General features: G+C 33.1%; 1 protein-coding gene across 2 annotated transcripts; it reads right to left on the reverse strand.

Annotated features, from left to right (window-relative positions):
- Positions 1-1,070: 1,070 nt before the first annotated feature.
- LOC110604116 (dehydrogenase/reductase SDR family member FEY) lies at positions 1,071-13,951 on the reverse strand. Of its 2 annotated transcripts, XM_021742215.2 has the most exons (8): positions 13,577-13,950; positions 12,336-12,456; positions 12,077-12,194; positions 6,890-7,026; positions 5,426-5,527; positions 4,357-4,449; positions 2,906-2,978; positions 1,071-1,665 (listed from the first exon to the last, which is right to left on the reverse strand). In XM_021742215.2, exons 1-8 carry the CDS (start codon positions 13,798-13,800, stop codon positions 1,403-1,405), a joined length of 1,131 nt encoding a protein of 376 aa, XP_021597907.1. In that variant the 5' UTR covers positions 13,801-13,950; the 3' UTR covers positions 1,071-1,402. The 2 variants fall into 2 exon arrangements, with proteins under 2 accessions (XP_021597907.1, XP_043807823.1); XM_043951888.1 differs by lacking the exon at positions 4,357-4,449 and having other exon boundaries at positions 13,577-13,951.
- Positions 13,952-20,358: the final 6,407 nt, after the last annotated feature.

Consider the following 20,358-nt stretch of genomic DNA (forward strand, 5'->3'; position numbering starts at 1 on the left):
CTTTTCATCTAAAATGCAAAAGAGTTGACATGGGATTGATTAGTTATGTAAATGTTGGGAAAAATTAGAAATTGAGGAAGTGGTGGGTCTTGTCATTATCAAGTGTTGAGATAAAGGAAAAAAAAGAGTAGACGTTGGAGAGGTGGAGACTATTAAATAGCATTCTCAAAAAAGGAAACAGATTCTAAAATCATAACAATCTTTTTCCATTCATTGCCACCCCCATGTGACTATCAAAAATCATTTCTTATCCAACGGTTAAAAAGGCTACATTAGGAAAAACAGAATCAAATGCTTGATTTGTGATTTGAGAAAGTTCATAGCAGGATGTTTAACTCTAAACTCAAGTGATGTTTATTAATTTCCCTAATTACAATTCCCTCCCAATAATATAAATAAAAATTTGTGTTGTTTCCTTTTAGATATGCTGGCATGCTTACCTTTTAGTATGATTACTTTCCACATTGGTCAAAACTTTGAATCAGAAAAGTGGAATAGCTTACTCTCAAGGAAGTTGGGGTTAATTCATATTTCAAACCGATGGATGCAGTTCTTCTAACTCCATCCAAAAATGAAAAATTGGCACAATAGAAGAATTGCTAATTCGGTGTATTTAGTATTAAATCTATGTCCTCTTCCAATGTAGGACAACAATTTATTCAAAATGCAAGTCAAGGTTCTGTCTGTTTTTGCAATTTTTATTTTATTTTTATTTTTTAGTATTTTTGACCCTCCAAAAATAATCAAAAAGTAAATTAACCCTTTTATTTTAAAAAATAATTTCCTCTTAAAATATAAATTATTCATAGATAATGTTCCCTTATATAGATTATAGACACTCTCCAAGAGCTAGTTTTTGGGTGAGTTAAATTTAACTCAAATTTAACATGGTATTAAAAGTCTCTCCATTCGATATTGGGTCTCCTATAAATATGTCACGTACCAGTAAAAAGGATAATGTACCCTTTATATGAGCCATAAGCATTCATTTCCTACAGAGATGAGTTAGACCTGATCCAAATTTAACATTATCAATCCAGCTCTTGTTCACATGTTTGAAGAACAGAAAATTGAACTGCCAAGAATCTACTGAAATTTGCATTTTGTATTCAAATCCAGGGTTATATAATAAACTTCAAGAAAACCAAAAGAGCTTCTGATAGTGGTAATTTACAATAATTTCCCTGCTGAGGATACAAAGTAAATTTAGAAGCTTATAAATTTTGGAACCATTGCATACGCAAGCCTAATACTAAACTGCCACCACAATAAGTAATTCAACTTTAATTTCACAATAACACTTTTGTAATTAATGTTAAAAATTGCCCAAATAGTTGGGAGCATTCCATGTTGACTACCTGGTAAGAACTAGCAATTTCCTGTTTGATGGCGGCAAATAATGTTACTCCTGTTGATTTCCATAGCGGCAAGTAATTTCTTCCCCTTCTATTAATCTTTCCACTGCATCTGCAGGAAGACCAATCATGTCTAATGTCTTCTCCCACAATTTGTGAGAAGTCTCAATGCTGTGTGCTTCTTCGGACGGATTTGTTGGTCGACAGTCTTGAGAGATGAATGCACATACTGGCCAGTCATCTGATTTTAACAATTCACAGTATTCTGGAATTTGAGGATCTGTGGCTGAAAAGAGAGAACTCCTTGAACCTGAATTCATGGCAAGTCAAACATGTTTAGCTTAATTTGAAGATGCAGGAAGATAAAACATTCTTTTGAAGATCGTTTTTAGAATATCATGGCGAGACCATTCGTTTTGTTTTTCACTATTAATATCCCATGCCAAAGAAGTTATCGTTACTTGTACTATGTTTAGTTCAATTCTAATTCCCACCATTCTGTGGAATCAATTGAAACCATGTTTTGCTCATTTGATTTGTGGAAAAGTTTAGAAATCAATTCTCCAAATTCAATGCCATGGAATTAGTTATAACTAAAACCAATTCCAATCAGAACTTACATAACAATATATTTTGGACTAACCAATGCCCATATCAAATAACATTTTCTCAATTATCCTTTTTCTTATATTTAATTAAACTCTGTTAAATTTAGGTCAGACCTAACTCACCGCAAAAGCTAGTTCAAGAGGGAGAATTGCCTATGGCTCATATAAGGGGCACATTACCCCTTTTCACAACCGACGTGGAATTCAACACATCCATCACGCCCAGAATTTTACTAGTGCATGACACATTTATGGGAGGCGCAACATTGAATGGGAGGCTCTGATACCATGTTAAATTTGGGTCAAAACTAACTCACCCCAAAAACTAGCTAAGGGGAGGATTGCCTATGGCTCGTATAAGGGCACATTACCCCTTTTCACAAGCGATGTGGAATTCAACAAAGATAAAAAACTATAAAAGTAGCTTTCTATATATTTACTATTACTATGTCTAGAAAACCATATTGGTATTTTATTCTTTTCCTATCTTTATAATATCTTATAATGCTTTCAATATAGACACTATTTATTTTGTTATGTAAATCTCCAAAACATGTAAATTTATTTTATATTAATTAATAAATTCTTTATGGGTGTATATGTTTGTCAGTTGTTATTATTTTATTAAATATAAGATATTTTGATAGAGTACAAAATTAAAATTTTTAATCTTGCTCTTCAAGATAGTCTAAAAAATGAAAGCAAATGAATGTCAATTATGAAGTCATACCAAACTTCGACAAAAAAAAGTCATACCAAACATGAGATACGTGGATTTCAATTCAATTCTAAATTTTAAGTTGTATCATACCAAACAATGGAATTCATTTCGAATGAATTCCATCCAGAATTCAATTAAATTCCACATAATTTTGTAGAATGAAATTGAACCAAACACTATTTTAAGGAATTGAAAAGGTCACAGGCATTTGGGACACTCACCCTCTTGAGCACTAAAGATAAAATAAGGTATCAAGTGATAAGCAGCTTGCACGATTCTAGGAAGATCCCTGGCCTGCATTTAAGAAAAGTCCCAACATAAGAAAAAGATAACAGCATTACTATTTGAAATCAGTTCTGACCAATAATATGAAGCCAAAAGGAATCAATTAAGTCAACAGATAATATTTATTTAACCCCTAAAACCGAGTGATCAAGTCTGTAAAAAATGGTAAGTAAAAAAAGTAATGAACATGTAAAATTTTTCAACTGACTTCATTCTTTCCCACAAGGATATATATATTTAGTTAATTTTGTTTCTCATAATGCAGTCTATGCATCATGATGAAGAGCACTTGCAACTATAAAACTGGCACAATAAAGTAAAAGAATGTACCTGTTAAGGCGAACGGATGCATACTAAAAAGAACTAATAAATGGACTTGCATGATCAAAAAGTGTTTTAAAAAATGAAAAATACTATCAACATATCTACAGAAGTTTTCTGAGAATTAATATATGTTTTAAAATATGAACAAGCACAAAACTACAACTTTAATTTAATAATACCTGACAAGATGCTTTGATAATATCAAAATCATAAACCAGCATTGGAGAAGCAAATCCAAACCATAGAAAATATAGCTAGTGAAAGAAGTAAGAATTGATGGGGTCCTTAGAAAATTTCAATATTCACATAACATATAAAAGTTAAGTGATTAATGATTGGACTTTTAAAGTCTTCTTTACCGAAATGAGCAACCAGTACTCTCACCAGATTTAGGCCCAGTTTTGGGCAAAGGTCAGAAGGGCAAGAGAGCACCATTTTAGATATTATTAAAAAAACTGCTTACTAGTGTTAGAGTTCTTATGACTAGAACATGTCCAATTTAATTTTAAACTAATTATTAATATCCTCCAATTAACGTGTTTAAGGAGGTGATTTTCTCAGCATTAGCTCCAACAGCAATGCAAAACAAGTTCTTAATGAAGGTTTTGGTTCCCTATAGACTTGACCGAATATGCAAGAGCACTATAGAAGATATCTGACTAAAAGAAGCAGAATCCATCTTTCCAAATATTATGGAGAATAAGATGTTCTAACAAGAGGCTGTACTCGTTGGACCAATAAAAATAATTAAAAGAAAATTGCATGATCAGGTTACTATAGGAGAAACACCTCTAGTCTTGGTCTCTTTTGCAAGTAAAAGCCTTGCTCACTGTTATAGAGCAGAATAATCCACCATCATAGTCCCTTAAAGCCTTTTCAGAGAAGTAATAGCAACATCATATGCATCACTTCATTCAAAATATGATCTGACAAATATCTACTTATAGGCACAGTACACTTGTATATACACATTGCACACACAATTGCACATATGTAACATAATACATGTGAGATGTCCTTTCCCAAGATAAAAATAGAAACTGAATTTCCCCAAGGGACTTACAACATTTGTATGGACAACTCCAGGAGAGACACAAACTACACTAACGCCAGCTTCAGCAGGAAGGCGCCTGTGGAGAACACTACTAAACATGACCTGCAATCCAATGGCCACCAAGTTTAAAATTCATTGCATTAACATTCCCAAGTACTTAACATTGCTTTACATTCAAGTACCTTGGAAATGAAACTAAAGTGAACTTGGAATACAAATCTTTAAACCATCTCCATGTTTGGCTCACTTTAACTCAAGTGAAAATGAAAACTAATTTCAAAACAACAATTAGGTATGCTTTTCTCTAAAATCAAATTGGAGTTATAATCTAGAAACAGGATGTTTGGATAGCATAATGTTCATTTCTTCACAAACAGGGCCTTTATGTGATTGTGCATGTTTATAATTGGCATGTATATGCATGTAGGCAGCAGCCAGCTAATATGCATAGTTATAGAGGCACATCCCGCAAAGTTCATGCAAAGAGGTCCTGGGGCACAAGGTGCACACCTGAATGATGCGTGGTGCATTAGAAATAGGAATATAAACTCATAAACAATCACATTGTTAATTTTCATAAAAACCATACTATATGCAAATTCAAATTCTAACTAGTAAATAAATGGGAACAATCCATCAAAATCAAATAAAATAAAACTAAAGGATATAAGAATTCAAGTAGCAACACTTTGGTAATCCAAATAAAATAAAAATAAATTACTAAGACACCAATGTCTTGAAAAATAAATCTTCCCAGTGAGAAGGTGCTATGCTAATATCAGTGAGAGAAGTTAGTAAGAAAAGAAATGAAGATGAGTTAAATGTGCCTGAGGCACACCCCAGGGGCATCTTGCACCACCCTTGGTGACATCGCATGCCTTTTGCTTCTGGAGGCCTTGAGGCTAGTGCCTCAGGCAGGCCTTAACAACACATTATCCAGAACATAATACATGCACAAATGTTAAAAATGTTAAAATACCCTGTTAAAGGAAATATTTTCATTTATTGTCTTAAATTAAATTGCAAAAAGAGCTGGACTGAACTGTCAAGGCAATAAAGAGTCATCTGCAAAGAGCACCTGTGCTAACTTGCTGCTGGCATATCCCACTAAGCTTGTATACTTTCGCTTTCCAGACACAACATTCATGTCTTCTGTGTCAACAAAGCCAACGTAATGCATCTACACACAAGATAAATATGTTAAATCCAATGCCAGACATGCAAATGTGATGGTGTGTAGAAAATATACAAGAAAAATGAGATGTTATATGATGAGCTATTGGAGTAATTGATGAAAGAAGCAAAACAAACAAATAAAAGTACAATATTGGTTTCTTTGGATGGACTATTGGACAGCAGCAAGAGCCCGAATGTTCTCACTGTGGACAATTTGCAAGGGCTGCAGGTTAGGCTTATTGGCATCATCTATGAGAGCAGGACAGAGAGATAATCAGTCATATTATGCTCCATTATTCAATGACAACTGAAAATAGAGTTGCCTATGGTTCTCTTTATTTTGGTGTAGACTTCTCCCTAACACAATTATGCAGTTTGTTAAGGTTGGCAATTGGAGAAGCAGGAAGAGATTTTGAGTCTGGCCTGGGTTGCAACTGGTTTATAGGTGTTCTGTTGCTTATAATTTGAAAGAAAATGGTTGTTTATCTGAATGTGGAAGATCAATGACAAACTCAAAGCATATGCTCATCTTCCCATTCTTTATAAAAAAAAGAAAATTATATTGAGAAAAAAAAATGAAGAAAGAAAGAAGAAGAAGAAGAAATGAGAATACACCATAGAGGACAGATTCTTCCTACATAACTCAACAGATAACTACAAATATGATTCTTCAATTTCTTCATGATCTTAAAACTATCTCAATCTCCAAATCACAGTTCACCCAACAATCCTTGATTAAATCATGTAGTTACTCTAAAAGTGAAAAGTTGTGGACACCCCATGAACTTTATTTGATTCAAGAATGTTAAACTGATCAGACACAACTCCTGTAAGAGATTTGGGAAAGAAGCCTCCACCTCACTTAGTCACTTGGGATAAGAAATCTATCAGTACTTGTGGCAACATCATATCCAGACCATGCTGTTTATTGTAATAACTAAAGATCCCTTAAGCTGTAATCTGAAATAAATTTTGAAAACCTCTCACTTGCACTAACTGAGCATCCCTCTTTCGTTGTTTTAGTTATAGCTTTGATAATATTTGGTTGCTTGTTCACTATTCAAGGTTTATCCCTCACATAAAGGCTATTACTATTTCTTTTAGTAAATTGCATGAAAGAGACCACAAATTATTATCTTAAAAAGAATTCATTTATGTCCATACATATGAAGAGTCCTCCAAGAGTTACTGAACATACTATTAAATGGTGAAAGGCACATTCAACAAATTGCATCTACCATGCACAAGTCTCTACCATTCAGCAAACTATGGTCAGTGCTATTTCCCAAATGCCCAAAGGCACAGATAAAATCATGTATACAGCAGAAAATAGGCATTATATACTTCTATCAACCGTGGAACTTACAACTGAATTCACATTGATAATTCGGCTGGGGGAGCCTCTAATTAGGGATGGCAAAAGCAATATTGAAAGCAATGCTGGAGCTAGATGATTCACTTGCATGTGTTCTTCATACCCATCTTTTGAAAACTTTTGTGGTTCTAAATACAATAAAGCCAAAGCATCAGTTATTGACACACTAATTTTGTAATTGGATATAAAAAGGATATCAAACTTCAATAGCTATAAGGCACATAAACAGAAACAAATAAACAGTAATCCCAGTAACTAATAAGCAGTTGTTATTAACAAGGATGACAACAATTATTAACCACTGAATATTAAATCAAGCACATCAAAAACAGTGAAAAGAGTCCCTAAAACAGCCATTTGTTAATAAAAATATAAGATTATTCAATGAAAGCAGGAACATGGAAAAGGATTGAAATTTCATTTTGATTGCAGTCTTAACCTGCCACCTTCATTCTTCCTTTGTTGAATTATTCATGTACAAATCGTTCAAACAACTTCCTTTTAGATAAGAGAAAAAAGAAATATATTGTAGAGTGAAATTAGCAGAAGATAAAAGTATCCTATAAACAAATTTGGAGGGAAAAGTAATAATTTAAAACCATCAAATCATGTGAAATGGCACCAAACACATTTTTGAAAGCCCTTCAAATAGAAACCCATTAGAAAGCAGAAACCCAGACAAAGGCAAAACCTGAGAATATTAGCATTAATTTCCAGCAAAAATATTTAAAAAATTACTATTTGCTATAAAAGTAGCACTTCTCACAAAATTTTGGCCTCTTTTCTCCTTCCAGATCTGTTAAATTTAAATCAATAAGATTCCAAACTTGTTGAGCAAACTCATATTATCAACAAGCTTACTCCAAATGGACCAAGAAATAAAACAATGCAATAGAATCGAATATAAAATTCATCATTGCTAGTAAACATAAAGTACATCAAGAAATATTGCTTTAATGTGTGTCATTTGCATTGTCTCTTCCAGACCACTTACCAGACAAAAGCCTAGATCTTTAAAAGCAAATTCTAGCCCACAAATTAACATAAGAAGAAACAAAGGGCACATTCACATTATAATTCCACCATTTTATGAAATCAGTTTCTTTTTTACCCCTTTTCTTTGCAAAGAAAAGTGCAATATCCTTGACACCATGAACAATTTTTTCAGAAAAAAAAAATTTGAAAGAAGAAGTAGATATCCTCCTATGCAATCAACACAGATACAAAAGCAAACAAAGGGCTTTCTAGTTCTGTTGTATAACACTCCAACAAACTTCCTCAAGTACACGAAGCACAAGCCATAAATTTTAAGATAACTGCTTTATCCCACAAAGATTAAAATACAAAAACTTGTTTTAAAACTTGCAGGACATCACCATAAAAAGACTATAAACAAAAAAAAGAGCGCAATACCAATGTCATCTACCGACAAAACTTTCTCCAATGCAGATCAAGCAAAAGTTTCCCATGTCTGGATATAGTATACCAATGAAAAAGTCAATTCCAAATAGCCCAAAAACCTAACAGTATAGAGGGAGAAAGTAACTATACATATATGCAACAGCCACCATGACACAGCAATCAATAAAATACAGCATTCGGAGGCATTATTTTTATAACAATCCATCACTGTATTCTCCATAGGACGGATTCCTCTTTGTCCAACTTAGGCTACATTATCATCCCATCATTTGCATGCATACCATTCACCAAGAATATTAATTAGCATATATGCATGGACATTCCCTCCTTATAAAGCACATATGCCCATAAATTTGCAGCAGAAGCTATTACTTTGCAGTAGTAGTCATATTTGAAGTCCCAATGGTATGATTCATTGAGCTCAGGTGCAACCAGTATAAATCACCTTCATAACGCAAAAGATAAATTACTTTACAGGCATAATATCCTTTTGACACAAACCACATTCACATACTGAACCAGAATAGCCTCTACATGAAAGGTTTGTTGCTTCTTTAATGTCGCTATCACACTATCAATTGTCTAACTACTAGTGAGTCAAAAGGATTCGTGTTCATTATCAGCCATAAAGATGCAATATAGGATATGATAAGAGAAACATTAACATAAAGTTCATAGGGGTTTTAGCTTCACAAATCGAGCAAGGAGGGTTCATATCTTTCTCTTTCGTTCTTCTATCTCTTTAGTAATTAGGGTAATTTACAGTATAGTCCTTGAAATTTAGCAAAATCATATTTAGCCCTGCTTTTTTAATAGCAAACAATTTAGTGCCTGAGATATAGCAGAACTCACAATTTAACCCCTTCTTTTTTAATAGTAAACAATTTAGTCATTGAGCTATTATTTTGTTAACAAAATAGTCCTGCTGTTAAACTTATTGTCGGCTAATTACAAATTGATAAAGTCATCTCAAATTAGAGGGACTAAATTTTTACAAATATTAAAATTATAAGGACTAAATTGTTACAAATTATAAAAACTAAAGGGATTAAACTATAATAAAAAGTGAAAATCAAAAAACTAAAATGTTACAGTCTGATAGTGAATTCCAGCAAGAGGATTATTTTGTTAACAGAATAAAACTTTGGGACTAAATTATTTCTCACTAAAATGGCAGAGACTAAGTTGTGGGTTCTATTAAATCTCAGAAATTATATTATAAATTACCTTAATAATTGATATCAATATCATACACTTTAGGAAAGGAGGCAAGCAGAACAATATGCAAAATAAAAGGACACTCACACTTCTTAAGGCTTATCAATTTCAACTTTCTAAGCAACTCATACACTTGAAATTATGAACATATTTTATTACATAAGGATATCTACACAAGGCCCCCTTTTTTTCCAAAAAAAAAAAAAAAAAAAAATACTAACCAGTGGCTGTCTAAATTTCAAGAACAATCTCCTCAAAGGGATTTTCTTTATGTTTTCTTAACTCTTGTTTGCAGTGACAATTGCCATTAACACAAACTAGGAACATTACCATATGTTGGGCATATGGCCTTATCTAATACATGTATGTGCACAGAGCTAAGTAATGCAGAGTAGACGGTGTCATGTAGACAGCACAAAATCGAATGATGTTGAGCATGAAATGGCGCAGATCAAGCTTAGCACGAAACAGCATGGATCAGGATTAATAAGACGATGTGTTTTGAAGAGGAATAAATTGAAAATTAATTAGAGTAGTTAATTAGTTCTTGAGCTGTACAATCTATTGCAGTGCTAACTCTCCCGCCCAGCACTTCTTGTATAAAAGCATTATTTCCCATTCAATAAAATATCTTTCTCAATTTTTCCCTTCTACAAATTACAGTTATCTTCTCAAAATAACTATAACCAGTAACCACATATTTGAAGGGAGTTCGGTCTCGCTTGATTTGGCTTTCCCTTTAGGTATTCTTCCAAGTTGCCTTTGAGACAACAAAATTTGCACCAAATGAAAATAGCGACCAATCAAAAGACAGACTAGAGTTGACAACACATCTCCCAGTTGTATGCAGTGTTATCAAGGTGAGGGCAACACTAAGGCAGACGACGGCTTTTTCAAAAAAGGCGACAAAGCCAAAATTTTGTTTTATATTTTAAATATACATATATATATATAAACACTTCAATGAACACCTATATTCAAAGGAAAAAAATATATATATTCAAATATATATATATATATATATATATATATATATTATTTGCAGCAATAGAAGAAGAGAAAAAAAAATTTTAAAAAGGAAAAGAAAAAAGAAGATTTGCTGCTATGCTAGATCCAGCAAAGAGAGGACAGGATGAGAAAGAGAAAGGAAAAAAGGGAGAAGACGAGAGAAAAATTAGAAATAGAAAAGACATGCTGCTATGCAGGTCCAACAGGGAGAGAAGAGAAGAGAAAGAAAAAGAAGAAGAGAGAAAGAGAGAGAGAGAAGGCAGAGACATACCTGGTTGATGGCATTAGGAGCAAGAAAGAGTAAGAAATTAGCATTTGGGTTATTGTGGAAGTGTTATATACTGTTTGATTGAAAGAGATGGAGAGACTTAAGGTTTCTCTTGTGTTGTTTAAAAGCATTTTAAAATTAAAAAAAAAAACAAAATGCTTCAGTGAGGCGTCGCCTTTGGCACCTCAATGGACTAAGGTGTCGCCTTTGTGCAGGGACACCTCACCTCCTCTCGCCCCTTTTCGCCTTTAACAACACCAGTTGTATGGAAACTTGCAAACAAATGTTACTTCGTCCCAATTACCACAAGTGCAGAAAGATAGTTTTATGGTTGCACACTTGTACCATAGAAAGTTCTTAGGAGGACTAGAGTTATCTATCATGTGAACAAGTGCCGCAATGCGTCATTCAGTAGGCCAACTTACTTATTGATGACGTGACAAGGGAAGACTAGACTTTTATATTGCCCAGCTTCCAGAATTTGCATGATCTTGGGGACAAGAAGATGATGCTGAGGGAGGTATTGTCACATACCAAAGGAGGAAGCTCAAGAAGTAAGAAAATCAGCAGGTAGTAGAGTGGATTTGAGAGAGAATAAGTGTGCAATGCCAGTTATATTTGTTGTAGCAGCTGTAAATAGTCAGCTGGTAGTAGTTATCGGTGGTTATAGCCAGCTGGAGGTAGTTTCAGTTACTTCAAGCAGCTACAGGCACTCTGACAACAACCTGAACTAAAGAACGATAAAAGGAAGAGATATTTCTTGTAAAGATTCATTCTAAAATTCCAGAAATATAGGTTACTTCTTCCTCTTCCTAATTCTCTCTCTCTCTCATTCTCTCTCTCTCCTTCTAATTCCCTTCCTCTCCTTCTCAATTTCTATCCTTTCTTCTTCTGTCCTTCTGCAACTGCCCTATTAGGGGTTCCAACTCCAACACTATTCCTCCCACCTGTCTCTACAACTGACTTAAATTTTCAAAAAGAAAGCATAAATTGGATTGAGAACATATTTCACATCCGGATATGTATGCAGACAAATAAAGATTATCATTTCATTTAAAAGACTTACAGGTGGTCAGAAATTACAGATTTCCAATGTACTTACTAGCCTGAAGATTATACACGTACCACAGTAATAAAGATATATGGTTTGTAGTGAAAAATACAAATTTGAAGCCACATAAAAAAATTATTTTAAAAAAAAAAGTCGTTTGAGGGGAAAGGACACAAGTCATGATCAGGTGAATTCATTAAAAAAGACTGACCTCCGATGGAAAATATCCCAGCATTATTAATAAGAACATGCAAAGGTCCTGAACGAGCATTCCATGCTTCAGCAAACTTCGCAACTGATTCCAAGGACAGAAGATCAAGTTCCATCACCTTAAGAACCACGAGATTCATGTCAATCATTCAAATGCTATAGGAACAGATATTTTATTTTACTCTGTACAGCAGTCAAATTCTCATTCAAAAGGTACATTTTAGCAAAAGAATCACCGATCAGCTGAAATTATCAAATACCTCAATATTGAGCGGGAGGCCCATTCCAGACCATTCATTCTGCCATTTCCGGATCAATTCATGGGCTCCCTTTGTGTTCCTCACGGCCATAACAACATGGGCCCCTGCCTCTGCCAATTGTCTATTCAAAAGAAGAAAAGAGGTTCACTGATCCATTAAGACAAGAGATTGTACTGCAATGATTTAATGTTTAAATAGTAATATATTCAGCACAGATGCCCTTGGTTAAAAAGAAAATGAATATATAAAGGTTTTAGGCATATCATATCAGCAGAACCTCAAAATGTATCACATGACACACATCAGCATAATCAATTCAACTGTAGTTTCGTTTCTAAATATAGACACAAATGACTGTGTTGTAATTCTTTATGCATATGTTTTTCCTATAGGTCTCCCTAGTCAGTGCAGCAAGCTCTACATCTTTTTAATTCTTTTCGAGTCTAACTACTTATAATTTTAGGACTATTTAGATCTGAGAGTATAAAATATATGCTTATAACACTAATTTTCTGATAGAAAAACGAATATGAATGCTACAGAAATTTAGAAGCTTATATAACTCATTGGGATTTTATTATGCACTTCTAGCTCTACCTGTAGCAAAAGAATGCTGTGCCTGAAGCATAGAACATCTCTCTCCCTCCCTCAACTTTGAATTTGCAAACTAATTTTACATAAATTCTCAGATTTTACTTAATTCTTAAACCCTTCAAAATCTAACCTTTACTGTTATCTCAAGTAAAGAAAATTTTTGGAGCAACTGGAGCAGAACATTATAGTTTAGGTTGCCATCCACATTCTTTATATTAACAAAAGAGCTGTCAATAAAAGTTCCTGCCGTTCCGAATGCAAAGAATATTGTGTGCTAATCTTTATAGTTACTTAATTCTATTTCCACATTCGTATAAGCTATCCAAAAATGGCTACTGCAGTGGCACTGAGCTCAAACTCCAGATTCTTTCCAAATATTCATAAAACCATAAAGTAGCATGCATCAAATACAAAAGAACTTTCAACCCACAAAATGGGGAAGCAATCCATTAAATTTTCACCCATTCCCAAAAGAAAAAAGAAATACCCATTAAATTTTTTTACCACAAATAGCATTTAGCAAGTCAAGAAATGCAAATCCCATAGAAAATTGGATCCTAAAAAGGTCCAATGTAGTAGGCAAATTCAAAGATTGCATCGTATATAGAGAAAAGAAAGAAATAAAAGAAAATAAAAAAAAAAAAAACCTGGCAATTTCAGAACCGATACCGCTGGTGGATCCAGTGACAATGCAAGTGAGGTCATTGACGGGAGGCAAAGGAAGAGGGTTTTGCAAGTGACTAGCCATGATTCTTTGAAAGAGCATCTCGTGTATCACATACATCCATCCCCTTAACCACTCTATCCACCCCAATCCCTCCTTCCTTTTCGTTGACGATGATGATGCTGACTGAGACGACGTCGTTGCCATTCCTTGAAGCTTGGAGTTCAGATCTCTACTCTCTCACACACTCCCTCTCTCTCTCTCTCTTTCTAGTTTCAGTTGTGACTATGCTTTAACTGGAAGACGAGAGGCAAGCTAAGAGGAGCTGTAGAACAAGGACAAAAGGCAAAGATTCTGCACGCAATAGGTCTCTGAATTATTTACAGACCCGAAATCAACCCGGTCACATGAGCCGTTATCTTCTTGGGGCAACTCTCCCAAACCAACCGGTTTGACCAAATAGCCCATTGTGTAACTGAGTTACGAGAGGAGAGGCGAGCAGAAATCAGTTTTAATCGAAAATCAAAATCAACTCAAACTAATTTAACTTAATTTTTCAGTGAATCAATTCAGTTTTAATTAATTAATTAATCAAAAATCAAAACTGATCCAAATTAATCTAATTTAATTTTTTTTAAGATACTGAGTACCTATTAAACCAATAAATTTAACTATATACCTTTTAATTCAATTCGATTTTTATTTTTATTTTTAATTTTATTTTATATATCAAAAATTTTTATTTTTTATTTTTTAGAAGATTTATAATTTAGTTCTTGGATATTGCCATTATTAACAAGTCAGTCCCTATATTTTTAGAAACCTATTAAAACATCTTATGTTTTCTTTCCATCAACGAAATAGTCCTTCCGTCCTCTTTTCCGTTAAAATTAGATAAATGAGGAGAGATAAAATTTTTAAAATCCTATTTTATCCTCAAATAAAATCTTTTATTTAGTTCTTGGATATTGTTATTATTAACAAGTTAGTCCTTATATTTTAAAAAATCTATTAAAACGTTTTTATTTTTTTCCATATCTATTAAAACGTCCTTATTATTTCTTTTCGTCAATAAAATAGTCCCTATCTTTTCTCATATCTATTAAAACGTCATTATCGTTTCTTTCCATCAACGAAATAGTTCTTCCTTATCGTTTCTTTCCGTCAACGAAATCGTCACTCCCTATATTTTTAGAAATCTATTAAAACGTTCTTATCATTTTTGTTTGTCAATAAAATAGTCCCTATCTTTTCTCACATCTATTAAAATGTCCTTATCATTTTTTTTTGTCAACGAAATAGTCTCCATCTTTTCTTTTCTCCTCTTCCTCCTCCTCCTCCTTCTCCTCCGGAAAAGAAGGAGAAGAAAAAGAAGAAGAGAAAGAAGAAAAAGAAGAAAAAAAAAGCAAAAGAAGAAGAAGAAGGAGGAGGAGAAGAAGGAGAAGAAGAAGAAGAAGAAGAAGAAGCAGAAGCAAAAGGAGAAGGAGAAGCAGAAGCAGAAGAAGAAGAAGGAGGAAGAATTGATGAAGAAGAAAACGAAGGAGGAGGAGGAAGAGGAGGAGGAGGAAGAGGAGGAGGATGAAGAAAATAATGGGGGGTAATTTAGTCTTTTACAATATTTTTAACGGTAAAAATAGACGGAAGGGCTATTTTGTTGACGGAGAGAAAAGATAAGGACGTTTTAATAGGTTTCTAAAAATACAGAGACTGACTTATTAATAATGATAATATTCAGGGACTAAATTGTAAATCTCCCTTTATTTTTTTCAGTTAAATTTAATTCAGAATTCAGATGATGCATAGTTAAAAAAGGTTCATAAAAAAATATATTTTTTATTATCTACCTTTTAATTTTAGTGATTGCATGTTACTTTGAAATTTTATTATAATATTAATCATTTGATTAATTTTACTCATTAAAATTATAACAAAAGAAATCAGAGATAATGGATCCCAGCTTTGGGTCGGCAACAAGAACCAGCAATTTGATTTATTTTTTAAATCAAATTAAAATCAATTCGATTTAAAATAATTTTGATTTTTTGATGGTTTTAGTCTAATTTTAGAGTGGCTACAGTTCTGAATTTTTGTAGTTGAATTTAAATTCTAAATAATTCAATCTAATTTTGGTTCAATTTTAATTTGATTTTGATTCAATTTTAATTTAAAATTAAACTAAAATTTAGATAAAATTGAATACTATATAAGAAAATTCTAAATTTTATTTACCAAGTGATGTAGCTTATGCAGAATTCAATAAATATGTAAATTATAAATAAATGAAATAATATTACATTTAAATGAAAATAACTACAAATTTTTTTCTTTTTAAAAAAACAATAGGTTTAAACTTAATTATTTGATAATCAAGTTATCTATGAATCTTCATAATATAACGTTTAGAGAAATCAAACGCTCGTATAATTCAATTACAATAATTATATTTATTCTCCATCATATATCTTCGATTTATGATAGGGTAATATCTTAATTTGTAAAATTATCCAAGTGTTTTTATTTTTTAAGTTCTTAATTAGGATCCTCAGTTTTAATCTAATCATTTAAATAACATTATGCTTTAAATGCTGAAGCACTAATATTGAAATATTTTTCATTTCATTTAATATTGAATATTGATATTGGACCTCTAGTAATTCTTTTACAACTTTAATAAAACTGAAAAATTTTATTCATATTATTTTTATCCCTTAAATATATAAAAATTTAAATCATCATAATTACCAAATTCAAAGTTAGTATATATAAATTAATTTATATAGTTCTTCTGAACCTTTTTTTTTTTTTTGTTTCTGCATTAAATATTGCAAACCTCTCTTTGCACCAGTAGATTATTGATTACTTGTATTTTCTCCGGTGGAAGGTCGCAATTAATATTTCAGCTACCAAAACTCATACATATTTTGAACATTTTATCTTACCTTATTTGCTATTTTGGATGCATTGAATTTGATATAACAGTCCACTAATAAATTATAAATTCTATTATTTTAATTTTAAAATTAAAAAATAATAAGATAAACTACAAAAATTTGTCTAAAATATTAAGCCATTTTGTTTTCATTATTTCAATACAATCTTTTATTTCATCATCTTCTTCATTATTTTTTTATGTTGACACAATATTATAGATACAATTAAAAACAAGTGTGCTATTTAAATTTTTTTTTACGATCCAATCATGTCTTCTTCTGGTTCTTCCAGTATACCTCATTCGTCTGGAAAATTTATTATCTCTTTCAGTGCATCTCAATTTCCTCTCAAAATTACCCAACCTGGCATGCTCAGATTCTTCCACTTTTACGTGGCCATAATCTTCTGGGGTTTGTTGATCGAACCTTCCCATCTCCTCCACCTTTTATTCAATCTGCAGGAACATCTATTACTAATCCCGATTTTGAGTATTGGTGCTGTCAAGACCAATTAATTTTGGCAGCCATTATTGGCGCTACGAGCTTCTCTGTCATGCATGTTATTGCTTCTGCCCAATCTTCTGCTGAAGCATGGGATAAAATCCAAGTTTCATTTGCTAATCGATCAGCAACACGAGTCTTGTCTCTTCGTGAAAAATTGTCTTATGCAAAACGTGAAAATAAATCTGTTTCTGATTACTTACAGCTCATTAAATCTGCAGATGATGATTTAGCCCTTTGTGGCAGTCCTGTTTCAGATTTTGATCTTGTTGTTCATGTGTTGAATGATTTTGAATTGGAGTTTTGAGACATAGCAGCTGCGATTAGAGCTCATGGTATTGTCATTACCTTTGCAAAATTGGAAGACAAGCTCTTGGCACATAAGCTGTTTTTGCGATGTACAGACCCATCGTTTGATCCGACTCCTATCTTTTCAAATAATGTTTGCAAAGGGCTTAATCAAAGTTTCAAACAGAATTCTCGATTCCATGGCCAACCTGCTTCAGATGGCTCATCTCGTTTTCGCTAATCTGATAATCAATTCCACCGTGGCATTGGGCAGTCCAAAATTGTATGCTAAATCTGTGAACGGCCAGGACACATTGCATGTCAATGTTTTAAAGCCAAAGTGTTCTTCAAGAATACTTTTGCCAAACTGAATGCACATTATGTTAATTCTAATATGAGTACTTATACTAGTTGGGTCCTTGATACAGGTGTTACTCATAATGCTACCAATGATCTTCAAAACTTATCTCTGCACAAGCCGTATGATGGGTTGGATGAACTTCATCTTACTGATGGTTCAAGTTTGTGTATTACACACATTGGTTCTAAAGTATTATCTTTTCTGAATAAAACTTATTCTTTAACTAATATTTTCTGTGTGCCCGAAGCCAAAGAAATTCTAGTGTCTGTTTCACAATTTTGTTTGGTCAATAATGTGTCTATTGAATTTTTTTTTTTTATTTTCTTGTTAAGGATCTGTTCACGGGGGAGATCATACAAAGGGGTCAAATTGAGCGATACTTGTACCATCTCACGTCATGTCTTCAGTCTTCTGCTTCGTCTGCTCATTCATTTCATAGTGTTAGTGTTTCCCGTTCCTTTTGGCATCAACGTTTAGGTCATCCAACTTTTAAAGTTTTCAGTAATGTTTTATCTAAATTTGATTTACCAGTATCTGCAATTGATAAAATAGAGTGTGATTCATGTCGTTGTAATAAGAGTCATCGACTCGCATTTGGTGTGTCTTCTTTGTCTAGTAGTCGACCGTTAGAATTATTATATTCCGATGTTTTGGACCCTGCTCCGATTTTTTCTATTGATGGCTTTAAATATTATTTAATTTTTGTACACCATTTTATGAAATATGTATGGTTCTATCCTCTTAAGTCTAAATTTGATGTCTCGTTTATTTTTCCAGTTTTTCAAAATCTTGTTGAAAATACATTCCAGACAAAAATTGTCTCTATTTATACAGATGGAGGAGGAGAGTATGTTGCCTTAAAATCAATTTTCCAAACATATGATATAAATCATCTTAAAACACTACCACATACGCCTCAACACAACGGTGTGGCATAATGCCATCATCGTCACATAGTCGAAACAAGATTAACACTACTCCATTCGGTGTCTTTGTCTTCTAAATACTGGTCCTATGCTTTTCAAACAGTAGTTTTCCTCATTAATAGGTTGCCCACACCACTCTTAAATTATAAGTCTCCATATCTTACATTGTTTAATCGTAAATCAAATTACTCTAATCTTAAGGTTTTCGGTTATTTGTGTTATCCGTATCTTCGTCCATATATGAAAAATAAGTTTGCTCATAAATCTGCTCCGTGTGTGTTTCACAGATACTCATTGAATCAAAGTGCCTACTATTGCTATGATCTTCGTCAAAAACGCATGTACATATCTCACCATGTTGTTTTTGTTGAGGATCAGTTCCCTAGTTCTTTTGATCTATTCTCTTCGCCGTCGTCTGCGAAATGGTATGAACCTCATATTAAACCTCCTGTTGTTGATTTTAATTAGACTCTTGTTTATCACTATTTTTAGTCTACTGCAGATTCTTCAAGTCCTTCACTGCTTCCTATGCCCACCACTCCAGCACCTGTTTCTGTTTCGCTCTAAGTCCTTCTTTAGTTGAGTCCTCTCCTAGTTTGGGTAATGCTTTAATTCAGCCATCTGTTCCAACTTCTCCAGTGGTTACTTGAACACATGCCATGAGAACAAGATCCCAAAACAGTATTTTCAAACCTAAGCATCTTTATGTAGTGTCCAAACATCCTCTTCCCGATAATCTTGAACCAACGTGTGTAACTCAAGCCATGAAATTTTCACATTGGAGAACTGCAATGTCAAATGAATTTAATGCCTTGCTTAAAAATGGTACATGGATTCTTGTTCCACCGGATTCAACTCAGAATTTAGTTGGATGTAAATGGATTTTCCAAATTAAGCGAAATTCTGATGGTTCTATTGCAAAGTATAAAGCTCGTTTAGTAGTACAAGATTATAATTAGAGACCCAGGATTGATTGTGGTGATACATTTAGTCCAGTACTAAAACCAGCAACTATACAGCTTATATTGACTCTTGCAGTAATGAATAAATGGAATGTGTTACAGCTCAATGTTAATAACGCCTTTTTACATTGTCCTTTATAGGAAGAGGTATTTATGAAACAACCTATCAGATTTATTGATCCCTCTAAACCAGATTATATTTTCAAGTTGGTAAAGACTTTATATGGTTTACAACAGGCATCAAGGGCTTGGTATCAAGCCTTGCGAAATTGTGTTTTGGGTCTTGATTTTAAACAGGCCAGCAATGATCATTCATTGTTTATTTATAGAAAAGATGTTATTATTTATTATTTCTTAGTTTATGTTGATGATCTCTTGGTCACAGGAAACACAATGTCTTTTAATGACAGGTTGAATTAGCCAACCAGTTTTCTCTCAAAGATCCGCTGCCACTTCATTTGTTTCTTGGGATAAACATTACTTCAACTAAGCATGGATTATTTTTGTCCCAACAGCATTATATTAGGAAACTTCTTGCTACTAATATGGAGGAGGCAAAACCAGTGGCTACACCATTTGCCACCTCTACAGTTCTGTCCAAGACAATTGATCCAAAATTGATTGTTGATGCTGCTGCATATCGACGAACAGTGGGTTCTTTGTAATATTTAATCTGGACAAGACCATGTATTTGTTTTGCAGTGAATAGATTATGTAAAGTCCATCTCAGTCTCATTGAGATACTCTTAAAAGACTGTCGCGTTATCTTAAAGGAATAATAGACTTTAGCATTTTAA

Source organism: Manihot esculenta, chromosome 16 (genome assembly GCF_001659605.2).
Source record: "Manihot esculenta cultivar AM560-2 chromosome 16, M.esculenta_v8, whole genome shotgun sequence".
NCBI classification, from domain to species: Eukaryota; Viridiplantae; Streptophyta; class Magnoliopsida; order Malpighiales; family Euphorbiaceae; genus Manihot; species Manihot esculenta.

Bases quoted from the DNA above. Each gene is read 5' to 3' on its own strand.
- LOC110604116 (XM_021742215.2), bottom strand. From the start codon at position 13,800: ATGGCAACGACGTCGTCTCAGTCAGCATCATCATCGTCAACGAAAAGG. The intron at 12,195-12,335 runs GTATTTGATAAT...GTGGTTCTTAAG, and splicing joins GCCTCCCGCTCAATATTGAG to GTGATGGAACTTGATCTTCT. The intron at 5,528-6,889 runs GTAAGTTCCACG...TCTTGTGTGTAG, and splicing joins TTATCAATGTGAATTCAGTT to ATGCATTACGTTGGCTTTGT.